Source organism: Stegostoma tigrinum, chromosome 2 (genome assembly GCF_030684315.1).
Source record: "Stegostoma tigrinum isolate sSteTig4 chromosome 2, sSteTig4.hap1, whole genome shotgun sequence".
NCBI classification, from domain to species: Eukaryota; Metazoa; Chordata; class Chondrichthyes; order Orectolobiformes; family Stegostomatidae; genus Stegostoma; species Stegostoma tigrinum.
Genome location: NC_081355.1, coordinates 22,241,705 through 22,254,116, shown reverse-complemented (window position 1 = coordinate 22,254,116; position 12,412 = coordinate 22,241,705). Strand labels below are relative to the sequence as shown.

The 12,412-nt window shown below is 41.2% G+C and overlaps 1 protein-coding gene across 1 annotated transcript in view; it reads left to right on the top strand.

The window, feature by feature from the left end:
• The window catches only part of LOC125448763 (collagen alpha-6(VI) chain-like), a 169,036-nt gene that overhangs the window by 67,000 nt on the left and 89,624 nt on the right, over positions 1-12,412 (top strand). The window contains exons 10-12 of the mRNA XM_059652815.1: positions 1,284-1,904; positions 5,224-5,784; positions 9,818-10,378. Of these exons, the coding sequence (XP_059508798.1) occupies positions 1,284-1,904; positions 5,224-5,784; positions 9,818-10,378 (1,743 nt within the window). The remainder of the gene's footprint in view (positions 1-1,283; positions 1,905-5,223; positions 5,785-9,817; positions 10,379-12,412) is intronic.

Here is a 12,412-nt window from a genome sequence, read left to right as displayed (position 1 = left end):
TCTGCCTTATCCTCCTATTCATGCACTCACATGCACCTGGAACTGGGGCAATCCAGAGATTGCTACTTTAAAAGTCCTGCGGGCTACTTTTACCTAACTACAGCTACAATCCTATCATTTAACAGCAATTGGGAAATTCGCTCAAGTATGTCCTATTTATAAAAAGCAGGACAGATCCAACCCAGTCAATTATGCTCTGCCCCCATTCTCAATCATCAGTAAAGTTATGGAAGTTGTCATTAACAGTGCTATCAAACAGCGAATGCTTAGCAATAGCCTACTCTAAGGTGTTAACTTTCTGCCAGGACCACTCAGCTCCAGACCTCTTTAAATCCTAGGCCTAAATGTGGACAAAGCTGACAAAGCAGCAGAGGTGAGATGAGAATGACTGCCCTTGACATCAAAGTAGCATTTGACTGTGTGGAATCAAAGAGCCGTAGCAAAACTTAAGGATAGTGGGAATCTAGGGGGAAAATCTCCACTAGATGAGGTCGTACCTAGCAGAAAGAAAGACAATTGTTCCTGGAGGTCTTTGATGTCAGTTTCAGGAATCTCTGGAGGAGTTCCTCAGGATAGTGTCCTCAGGAGGCCACAAGTGTGTTTCCATTGATCAGAACTAGCCATATAAATGGCTTCAAGAGAAGGTCAGAGGGTAGGCATCTTGTGATGAATAACCTGCCTCCTGATTCACCCAAATCCTATCCATAATTTTCGCAGTCAGGAGTGTGCTGGAATACTCTTCACTTCTCTGGATGAGTGCAACTCCACCAACAATCAAGAAGCTTGATACAATCCAGGAAAATGCAACTCACTTTATTTGCACAACGGCACCTACAAACAACTATTCCCTTTAACATCATTAAGGGTTTTCCTACCCCACATCGACTGCAGTTGTTCAAGATGGCAGCTCACCAGCACCTTCTCATGGGCAATTAGGGATGGGCATTCCCTGAATTAATAAAAAAAACTCAAGTCTTCCGGTCATTCCTCAAAATAATTCCGTAGGAATTAGTCCTATGACATATCAAAGCAAAGCTTAGTAGAGGCCACCAATTCCAAGGAAGATGAGAAACATCAGTGATTTGGAAGTGCTGAAGACTGCCACGATGACAGTTTTTCTCAGAAGCCAAAGCCGTGGGTGATAAGTTGCAAAAATATGAGATGTGGATTAGTCAAGCAGACATCACAGAATTTTTAGGTTAAAGTACATGTAAAGTCTCTCTCTGAAGAATGAGTCCTCTTTGCATCTTTCAAGCTCGTAATGTTATGTTTTTGCTTTACAGTGTGTCTGTCAAACTTGGTCGCTGATATTGTTTACCTTGTGGATGAGTCTGGAAGCATTGGGGAAGAAAACTTTGAACTGATGCGTAATTTTCTGATCCGTGTTATCAGCACACTGGAAGTAGGTCCAGACAAGGTGCAAGTTGGTTTGATTCAATATAGTGATATTGCAACACCACAATTTTACCTTGACACATATCAAACAAAGGCCGATATAATTAACCATATAAAAGGAACATCTTATAAGAGAGGAAGGACAAATACGGGGGCTGCCATTAATTACATGATGCGCAATTACTTTATTGAACGTCGTGGTAGTAGGAGAAGGAATGGAATTCCTCAGATTGCTGTGGTGATTACTGATGGTGTATCAACTGATGAGGTCACAGCTCCAGCCGAGGCCCTGCGACGTCATGGTGTTATTGTCTATGCTTTGGGAATCAAGAATGTCACAGTAGATGAACTCAAAAGCATTGCTTCATATCCTCCCAAAAAGTATGTTTCCACTATCACAGACTTTGACCAGTTGAAGTCAGTGGAAAGTCGAATGCAGGTGAAGATTTGTAATGAGATTATAGACGTAGTCTCAATGAAACCACATGAAGATGAGCTTGTTGAGCAAGGTGAGATCTTTGAAATGTAACTGTGAACTGTGAATGCACTTGCGATGAAACTAATTTATTTTAATGGCCCAACATATCTTTTATGTCAAATGGATTCAAATGCAAACATTTTTCTCCTTGGTAGATGATCATTTTATAACTGTATATTTATGAGAGGTGTATAGAAGCTATTCTGCCAAAGATTATTGTTGATAAAGTAAAGTTGTCAAGAAATAACTTGCAGTTGTACACATTCAGTTACGTGGAGCAGGATTTGAACCAATCATGCTTGGAGTTAGGAGTAAGACTGTTAGCCTGAATCCAGCGCAAAAGAGCATTGGAGTGGGAGAGGGGGCAAAATGCTGAAATGTCATTCTCAACAGCATTCCTGGAGTGTCCTTTGGCTAGAAGATTGGGTTAAGCATAAATCAGCCACTCTACTTGGTGAAAAACTGTCCAAGTTGAAGATTGATGTATTCTCTTTCATCTGAGGGAGTCCTACTTTAGGAGCTGTGGCTTGTGATGCCGCTGACAACTAGACGTTTAGCACTGAACAAAAAATAAAGTTTGCTGCAAGAAAACAGGGCTTAGTTTTACATTCTGCCAGTGGCAGGTTTGAAGGTGGGAGAGAGCACTGCAGTTCAAATGGAACCTGGGGGGTGCCATTAAACAGACCAGCAGTCCTTTGGCCTGTTTAGACCCTAAAGTTACTCATTAATCCAGGCCGAGGCAATTCGGAGGGCCAGCTGTAGCTTTGTGAGTTACACAAACACACATGCACACGTGTACACACACAGAAATAGGGAGACAACTACAAGGGGTAGAGAAAAACTAGAAAGTCAGCTCCCTAATTCCAATGTTGAGGTGATTCTACTTCACCTAGCCAGCCCCTTGGTGTTTAGCTGTCTTTTGTGAAAGCTTTCACTGATTAGTAAGAAGCACAGAGTGATTGATGTACTTGAAAAATATCTCTGAATTATCAATTCTCAGCTCATAGCCACTGTTGCAGAAAAGGTAACCTTTTTTCCCAAGTTTTTTTTATTGCGACGAACAGGCAGCTTCTAAAGGTGGAAAACAGCAGCATTCCCTTCTCTGTGTGTGTCTCTCTCTCTCTCTCTCTTTGTTGGTGTCTCTGTAAGTTGTTTCTAGCTCCAACCTGCTCAGTTAGCTGAGAACCAATCAGCTCCAATTGTAAAGAGCTCCTTAGCTATCTAAATTGTCTGCTCTTCGCAGAAGCCTCTGGCCGCAAAGCAAAGAGATCACAATAGACATTATATTTCTTGTTATGAAATTAGGCAGCCATCCTGCTAAATCAGTGATTTTAAAAACCACTGTTTCTCCTTGTAGTCCACAGGTTTTAAAGACACAAAAATAAATAGTCACAGTCCTTACAACTACAGCAGTCCAAGTGGTGCTGGTGCCCCACAGAGTTCAGGATTTTGACTTAATGACAATTCAGGAATATTAACATATTTCTGAGTATAGGCAGGATATCACTTGAAGGGAATTTTGATTATGAGGATAATCTCATGCACTTACTGCTATTGACAATTGAGGTGATAGTGGATGTGCATTTTGGTGATGCTGCTGATGGCATATCTACAAGTTACTGCATACACATTGTGAATAAGTTACACTGCAGCTGCAGTGTACCAGTGCTGGAAAGTGAATACTTAAATGGTGGATGAGGTGCCAATCAGTTTTAAACTCATGTCTTCAGATTGCACCACATTGTAACAACTCACTGCATAAAATGAATTCTTCTCATGTGACCTCCGCCTCTTTTATCGATCACGTGGTTATCAATCTTCTTGCTGGTGAAAACCCAAACTACTTGATCAAAATCCATCATAATTTTGAACATCTCATCTGAGTCACTCCTGTTGAAAGGAGAGTCAGCCTAGATTTTTGAGACTTGCCACATAATTGAAGCCTATCTTCCTGAGTATCATTGCAGTCAGTCTCCTCTGTATGCTCTGCTGTTAAGTTGATTAGCATGGGCAGAATGATGGTGATGAGTAAATCTGCCCCACTGCATTGAATGCAGTGAAGGAAGCACACATACTTTGTACTGCATGCCAATCACAGTGATTTCTGCATATAGTCACTTTGTAGTTCACTGGCTGCATACGTCAACTGGTTACCTATAGTAACTGCTAATTTGCATGACTTAAATCTAGTTGATGTACCTTTAAAGGATGTTGTTGTGGCTTGATCAGGCCGTGGGATTGTTCTGCAAATTTGAATTTGGAAAGAGAGAATAACTCCATACCATAGATGTCTTGGTGGAAAAATTGAAAATTGGAAAAAAAAATGTCAAGTGTCCTCAGCCGGGTAGAAAGCTTCCCAGAAGCACGAAGAAATGGAAGTTAGCACTGATAACCTTGGAAGTCGATTCTCGGAGTAAAATCTAAAGATTTAGATACAGTAGTGGAGTATTGTTAATTACCTTCTAAGAATGGTCAAAGTTAGTCAAGATATCTTTAAAGCCACAGAACAATGTTTGCACTAATTGTCTCAAACACTGCTGAATTCACCATACCATCATCATTCACTGACTAGCAATCTGCCGCATACACATAACCCCAATGACAAAATCTGGTACTTGCTACTGAATCAGATTTGCAGAGCTTGAATTTCTTCAATTTTGAGAATGAAGTGAAGGAAAGAAGTATGAGACGATTGGTGAATGGTGGATTGGTGTTACAGTTTCTGTTTCCACTCTTGAATTAGTCATTAACATACATGGACTTGTCCACTTTTTATTCCCATGTACTCTTCACCTTCTTCTGCTTCCTCCTCTTCCTTCTGGACTTGCTCCTCAACTTCTCATCTTATAAGCGGTGGCATGGCTATCAAAACCAATTAGCTGATCTTGCCTTCCCCTGCCCTTTCACTTGTAAGCACTTTTCAGCTCATGCACCTGAAACAGTCACCTGCAAAACTTCCAGCCCCTAGCCTGAGTGTTACATCAAAGTTACATGCAATCTTGCTACTTCAGGTGAGATTGCAATGTTCAAGATGGATTTGGAAGTGAACACATGAAGTCCCAAATTTTATATTTGATGTTCAAGTTTATGTCATCTGTGATGCTATTTTCCTCTCTTAATTCAGAAGAATTATGATTTTTTTGCTGTGCGGCTTAACATAGCTGAAGTGCTGTTAATTTGCTATTTTTCTTTGCAGATTTACCAAGTCCATGGTTTTACAAATAGAGGTGAAAAATAGCAAATCTTGAAAGCAGGAGTTAGAACAAGTTCTACAAGTGAGCGTCAGTGCTGCTGTGTGTTCCAGCTGTTTTTTACTTTAGTAACTGAAGCAATGTCCCTTTCTTTTTCAGGCTGTGTTGAAACTGAAGAAGCCGATATATTTTTCCTGATTGATGGGTCAGGTAGTATATATCCTGACAACTTCAAAGAGATTAAAACATTTCTATCTGATGTAGTGAAGCTCTTCAGTATTGGTGAAAACCAGGTTCGCATTGGGGTTGTGCAGTTTTCAGATCGTGTACAATCTGAATTTGAAATAACTCAGTACACCAGTAAAGTGGAACTTGTGGAAGCAATTGAAAGAATTGGTCAAATTGGAGGAGGCACTGAAACAGGCAGAGCATTAACATATATGACGACTTATCTCAATAGAGCAAGGCAAAGCCGGAAAACTGAAGTGCAGCGTTTGCTGATCACCATCACAGATGGAGTGTCAGATGATAATGTAACGATTCCTGCGATGAAAGTGAGACAAGAGGGTGTTGTTGTCTATGCTGTTGGTGTAGGAGCTGCAGACAAAAGTGAGCTTCAGCTCATTGCGGGAGCTGATGAAAGAGTTTATTATCTACAACATTTTGATGCTCTGTCAGAAATAAGAAACAGAATTGGACAGGCTATCTGTCTCGACAAAGGTATGGAAGTAGCATTCACTGTAATCAGTGTGTTCTTAAAAAACTAATTCCATGTGTGATTATCTCATTAATATTGCAAAGACTAAAGTAACGCTTTTTACCATCTCCTGAACTGAATTCAAATCCCACCTGTTTCCAAGGTGTGTCATGACACTTCTGAACAAGTTCATTAAAAATAATTAACTCAATATAGACAGGTTCTCAGAGGCACTCAGCTGTTCAGACAAATCATTAAGTGTCTTGGGAAGCACTGATCCTATGCTCAGGGACAACATGCCCTCTGAGGCTGTGCACCTGGTCTCCCAGCTGAAGAGGCGGACACCCAGAAGCCTGCCCTGAGAGCTGAGGAGTGCAGTCACCAATGAAGTCACTAGAGGATTTCCACCACCAGACTTAGCATCCGTATTCTGTGCTTCTACTGCTCAAAATCACTAAGTCCTGCAGACTTGCTTTGGTTTCCTTCTCCCATTGTCCAGGAAGAGGATGTCTCTCCTCTCCCCCATGGCTTTCAACATCCTCTAGGTGGGCATCCAAGAACATATGAGGTGTTGTGCCCCTGATTCCAGATCTACACCACTCCTGAGATAATTTCTGAAGGTCAGCAGTTTGAGGTAAACAATGATCACTACTTACATCAAACCTGCATTTTAAAATTCCATTTTCTGTTCTTTCCCTCTGACAGTAATCCCCTCTCCACAGCAGTTAGAGATTCCTTCCTGTGAATGTTGCTTGTAATTTCTGTCCCCCACTCTGTGACCTCCTGGGATAAGGTAAAGGTAGTTTGACAAATCAGAAATTGTTCCGTCTTGCATTACTCACCCCAACACAAAACAAATCTGCCCAATACTTTTAAAAGCAAATGAATTTCTTTTGTCATGATGCTTTATGATTCAGGCTCAAGGTTTTACAGTGACTGAAAAAGCCAAATTCCATTGTCATGAATGATAGTTGGTGATTTTATTACACATTTCGCGTGGCCCCCTTCCTCAACAAAGAGGGGGCTTTAATTCCATGACAATCCATAGTTGTAAAACTGATGAGTGAATGCCCTTAGTGATACAAATTAAGCTGTTCTTATTTTGAAAAATAAATCAGCACTGAATTTAGAAAAGCACTCTTTTCATTTAGTGTCTTCAATATAACAGGCAAATTATGGAGGTGAGCTGAAAGTGACAACCCTTAACATCAAGTCTGCATTTGACCAAGTGTGCCAATGAGAAGCCCTATTAAAAACAGGAATCAGTTGGTATCAGAGGGAAAACTATCCCCTTGTAGGACTCTTACCTAGCACGTAGAAAGATAGTCATAGTTGTTGGAGGTCAGTCACCATAGCATCCCTACAGTGCGGAAACAGGCCCTTCAGCCAAACAAGTCCACACTGACCATCAGAGCATCCCACCCAGACCCATCCCCATATAACCCACCTAATGTACACATCCCCGAACACTATGGGCTAATTTAACGTGGCCAGTCCACCTAGCCTACACATCTTTGGACTGTGGGAGGAATCTGGAGCACACGGAGGAAACCCACACAGACACGGGGAGAATGTGCAAACTCCACACAGACAGCCACCCCGAGGGTGGAATTGAACCTGGCTCCTTGGTGCTATGAGGCAGCAGTGCTCACCACTGAGCCACCACGCTACCCTGAGTTCACAGACATCTGTGCAGGAGTTCCTCGGGTTAGTGTCCTAGGCCCAACCGTCTTCAACTACCTCATCAATGACCTTCCCTCCATCAGAAGTGGGAATGTTCACTGATGACTGCATAATGTTCAGTACCATTCGCCACCCGTCAGGAACTGAGGCAGTCCATATGCAAATTCAGTAAGTCCTGGCTTGGGCTGACAAGTGGCAAGTAACCACACAAATGCCAGGCAATGACAATCTCCAATAAGAGAAAATTTAACCACATCCCCTTATTGTTCAATGGCAGTATTATCACTGAATTTCCCTGCTATCAACATCCTCAGGATCACCATTGACCAGAAACTTGACTGGACTCATCATATAAATACAACGACTACAAGAGCAGGTCAGAGGTTAGGAATACTGTGACAAATAACGCAGCTCCTGAATCCCCAGAGCCTGTCCACCAGATACAAAGCACAAGCCAGAAGTTTGATGGCATACTCTTTTACTTGTTTGGATGGGTGCAGTTCCATCAACACTCAAGAAACTTGACACCATCCAGGACAAAGCAGCCTGTTTGATTGGCAGCATCCACATGCATCTACTCCCTCTACCATCAATCCTGAGTAGCAGAAATGTGTACATCTACAAGATCCACGGCAGAAATTCACCGTAGATCCTCATACAGCACCTTCCAAACACATGACCACTTCCGAGATAACAAGGTGTAGAGCTAAATGAACACAAGAGGCCAAGCAGCATCTTAGGAGCAGGAAAGCTGACATTTCGGGCCTAGACCCTTCATCAGGAAAATCTTTCCAATCATTTTTTTGCTCCTAAGATGCTGCTTGGCCTGCTGTGTTCATCCAGCTCTACACCTTGTTATCTTGGATTCTCCGGCATCTGCAGTTCCTATTATCACATGACTACCTCCATCTGGAAGGACCAGGTCAGTAGATACATAGGGACTTGACCACCTGTAAGTTCCCACCTAATCTGCTCACCATTCTGTCTTGGAAATATATTCTTCACTGTCACTGGGTCAAAATTCTGGAATTCTCACCCTGACAGCTCCAACGGCACATGGATTGCAGCAGCTTAAGAAGACAGCTCACGACGTCCTTCTCAAGGGCAACTAGGGATGGACAATAAATGCTGGGCATTCAGTGACATCCATGTCCAACAAGACAATTAAAAACATCTATATTACATAGTTTGACTGCAGGATCTGTGTTGATGTCGACTTCATAATAGAAAGGCCATTGGAGGATACTGAGGCCTGAATTAAAAGAATTGCAAAAACTTAATATGTCACAATATGGACTTCTTATTTTTCTCATTCCATTTAAAGTTTAATTTTGGACAACTGAAATCTCAAGTTATCGTGAAATGAAATGACATTTGAAAGTTTTGTTTCTAAAAGCTTTTTAATTATTTTGATTGGATGAACTGTGATGGAACATAGGGATGCAAATAAGCATTACTGCGCCTTGAGCCTGTTCCCCTTTCAGTTATACTGTGGTCGATCTGAATGTCAGCTACATTTACTTAGAATCATAGAATCCCAACAGCGCAGAAAGAAACCATTTAGCTTATTGAGTCTACACCAACCCTCTGATAAGCATTCCACCCAAACCAAGCCTCTTCCACTCTATTCTCATAATCACACATATCCCCTGGTTAATCCAACTAACCCACATATCCCTCATCAGGGTGCAATCTAGCATGGCCAATCCACCTAACCTGCACATCTTCGGACGGTGAGAGAAACCCAGAGCACCCAGTGGAAACTCACTCAGACACAGGGAAAACGTGCAAATTCCACAGAGACAGTACCCAAGGCTGCACTCAAACCTGGGTTCCTGGCACTGTGAGGCACTGTGCCACCAAATTTGCCCTGGTTCCATATTCCATGATGGCATAACAAAAGGAAGTCTACAGATCCTGGCCTCAAAAGCGCATTTATCTCAGAAAAATTAATTTCTCAAAGAACCTAGAATCCTAAGATTTTGAAACCTCAATTTATGATTCTCTAATCAGAGGAAATAGTACATTTTTACCAACCCTACTGAACCTTTTAACGTTTTGGAATGTTAATGTGATAAGGTTATTCTACACACTTCTTTATTGAAGTAAATACTAGCAATGTTTGAAGCAATGTGTTGTGATCACTGCATTGTTATAAATGTTTCTATTGAAAATATTACTAATATCTTTATTCCAAAGTATTAACAGAAATTAAAGTGTGTGTAAGAATCTGTCCAGTGTATGAGATACATGTGACATATGTGTATATCTATATCGTATATATAATATAGATGAAATTGTGAGATTGCTGTTTCCTTTAACCTGATTTTCACAGCATTTTTAAAATACCTATTCTGGTGTATTTTCTTTCAGCTTGCAATCCTGACCGTCAAGCTGACATCATCTTCCTAATCGATGGATCAAAGAGTATAGCACAACATGACTTCCAGAAAATGAAGTCATTTGTGATAAGTTTTGTAAACAAAAGCAATATTGCACCTAATAGGGTTCAACTTGGGTTAATACAGTATTCCACAGAAGTAAAATTAATGTTTCGGCTTAACACATTCTTTTTAAAAAATGATCTGTACAGAGCAATTGGTGACATGCAAAAGATTGCATCAGACACTCACACTGGCAAGGCACTAAACTTTGCAGTGGACTATTTTGATGAAGCTGAAGGGGGTCGCCCTAATGTTCCGCAATACCTCATAGTGATAACTGATGGAAGGGCACAGGATGAGGTCCTTCAACCAGCCACAGCCATAAGGAATAAAGGCATCATCGTGGTCGCCGTGGGCGTAGGCAACATTGACTACAAACAGCTTCTGGAAATTGGGGGATCCCAGGATAAAGTCCACTCGATAGAAAACTTTGATCTGTTGAAAGACCAGGAAGATAAAATTTATTGGGAGACGTGCAATTCTCATGAAAGTGAGTAAACGTTTTCCTTCACTTCGGAACATCAAGAGTTTTGAGAGTTGACTAATGCTATATTCAAGAAAATACTTGGATTTGAGATCATAAGATAATAATAACAGATGTGGCCGTTTAGCCCATCAAGTGTGTTCTGGTGTTCAAGTAAAGTCTGGCTTATCCGATAGCCCTCAACCTCACTTTACTGCCTTGTCTCTTTGTTTTTTTTCATTCACGGGATGAGGGTCTTGCTGACCAGACAGCATTTATTGCCCGTCCCTAATTGCCCAGATGAGGGTCTCGCTGACCAGATAGCATTTATTGCCCATCCCTAATTGTCCTGATGAGGGTCTCGCTGACCAGACAGCATTTATTGCCCATCCCTAATTGCCCAGATGAGGGTCTCGCTGACCAGACAGCATTTATTGCCCATCCCTAATTGTCCTGATGAGGGTCTCGCTGACCAGACAGCATTTATTGCCCATCCCTAATTGTCCAGATGAGGGTCTCGCTGACCAGACAGCATTTATTGCCCATCCCTAATTTACCAGAGGGCATTTTAGAGCCAACCACATGGCTGTGGGTCTAGAGTCACATGTAGGCCAGACCAGGTAAGCATGGCAGTTTCCTTCCCTAAAGGACATTAGTGAACCAGATGTGTTTTTCAGACAATTGACAATAGGTTCATGGTCATCATTAGATCCTTAATTCCAGATATTTATTGAATTCAAATTCCACTGTCTGCTGTGGCGGGATTCACACACGGGTCCCCAGGACATTACCTGGGTCTCTGGATTAACAGCGATAGTACCACAAGGCCAATAATACCATGAGCCCTTAATTCCCCTACTGAATAATAGTCTGATTCTGTCAACTTTGAATGTACTTAGCGGCCCAGCTTCTGTGGGAAAAAATTTCAGGTTTACTGTTGCATGTATTAAATGGGCAGCCCGTTATCCTGAGATTATTCCCTACATTCTTTGAACTGCCTCCAATTCCAGTGTATCTTTCTTTAGCTAAGGGCCCCAACTGTTCACAATATTCCAGGTGTGATCTGTCTAGTGCCTTGAATATTTTCGGCAAAGCCTCCTTACTTTTAGACCTCTTTCCCGTTAAAATTCCATTTCCTTTCCCAATTACCTGCTGAACTTAGATGCTGTTTCTTTGTGATTTGTGAACACTAATGCCCAAATCCCTCAAGTTTAAACAATTTTGTGGAGTTTTTTTGAAGAAGTTACACATGCTGTTGATAAGGAAGGGTGGGTGTATGGTCCTTAATTTCCAGAAAATATTTGAAAAGTTGCTAAATCAAAGATTACTATGGGAAGATGAAGCTGATGGTATAGGAGTTAACATACTGGCATGGATTTAAGATTGGCTCGCTAACAGGGAGCAAAGCAGGCAGAAATGCAGAATTAGTTTTTGATTGGCAGACTGTAATGAGTGATATGCTGAAAAAAATCATTGCTGGGACCTCAATTTTTTAGAACTAGTATAAAAGGTGTGTATGAATGATCTGAAGGTCCAGTAGCTAAATATGCTGACACAATGAAAGATTGGAAAATAACTTATGAAGGGGATGTAGGAGATTACAAAGGGCTATAGATAGTGTTCTGGATGTCCCCTCGTGATTGAATCACTGAAGATTAGTACTGAGGAACAGCAGTTTATTTGGAATCTTAATAGAATGTCTTTACTTATTGCAATGGGAATTGAATACAAAAGTAATGCTTCAGTTATATAGGGCAATGGTGAGGCCACATCTAGAATCATTTTGATGGTTTTGATCTCCTTATTTCTGAAAGCATATAAGTGCATTGGAAGTAGGTCAGAAAGGTTTACTGTACTAATACCTAGAATGGCATGTTATCTTATGAGGAAAGGTGTTACAGATTAAGATCTTATTCATTGGACTTTAAAAGAGTAAGAAGTGACTTGGTTGAAATGTATATAAGATCTTGAGGAGTCTTGTCAGGGTGGATGTGAAAAGGCTGTTTCCTCTTGTGGGAGAAACTAGAACTAGGACTCACTGTTTTAGAAACAAGGCGTTGC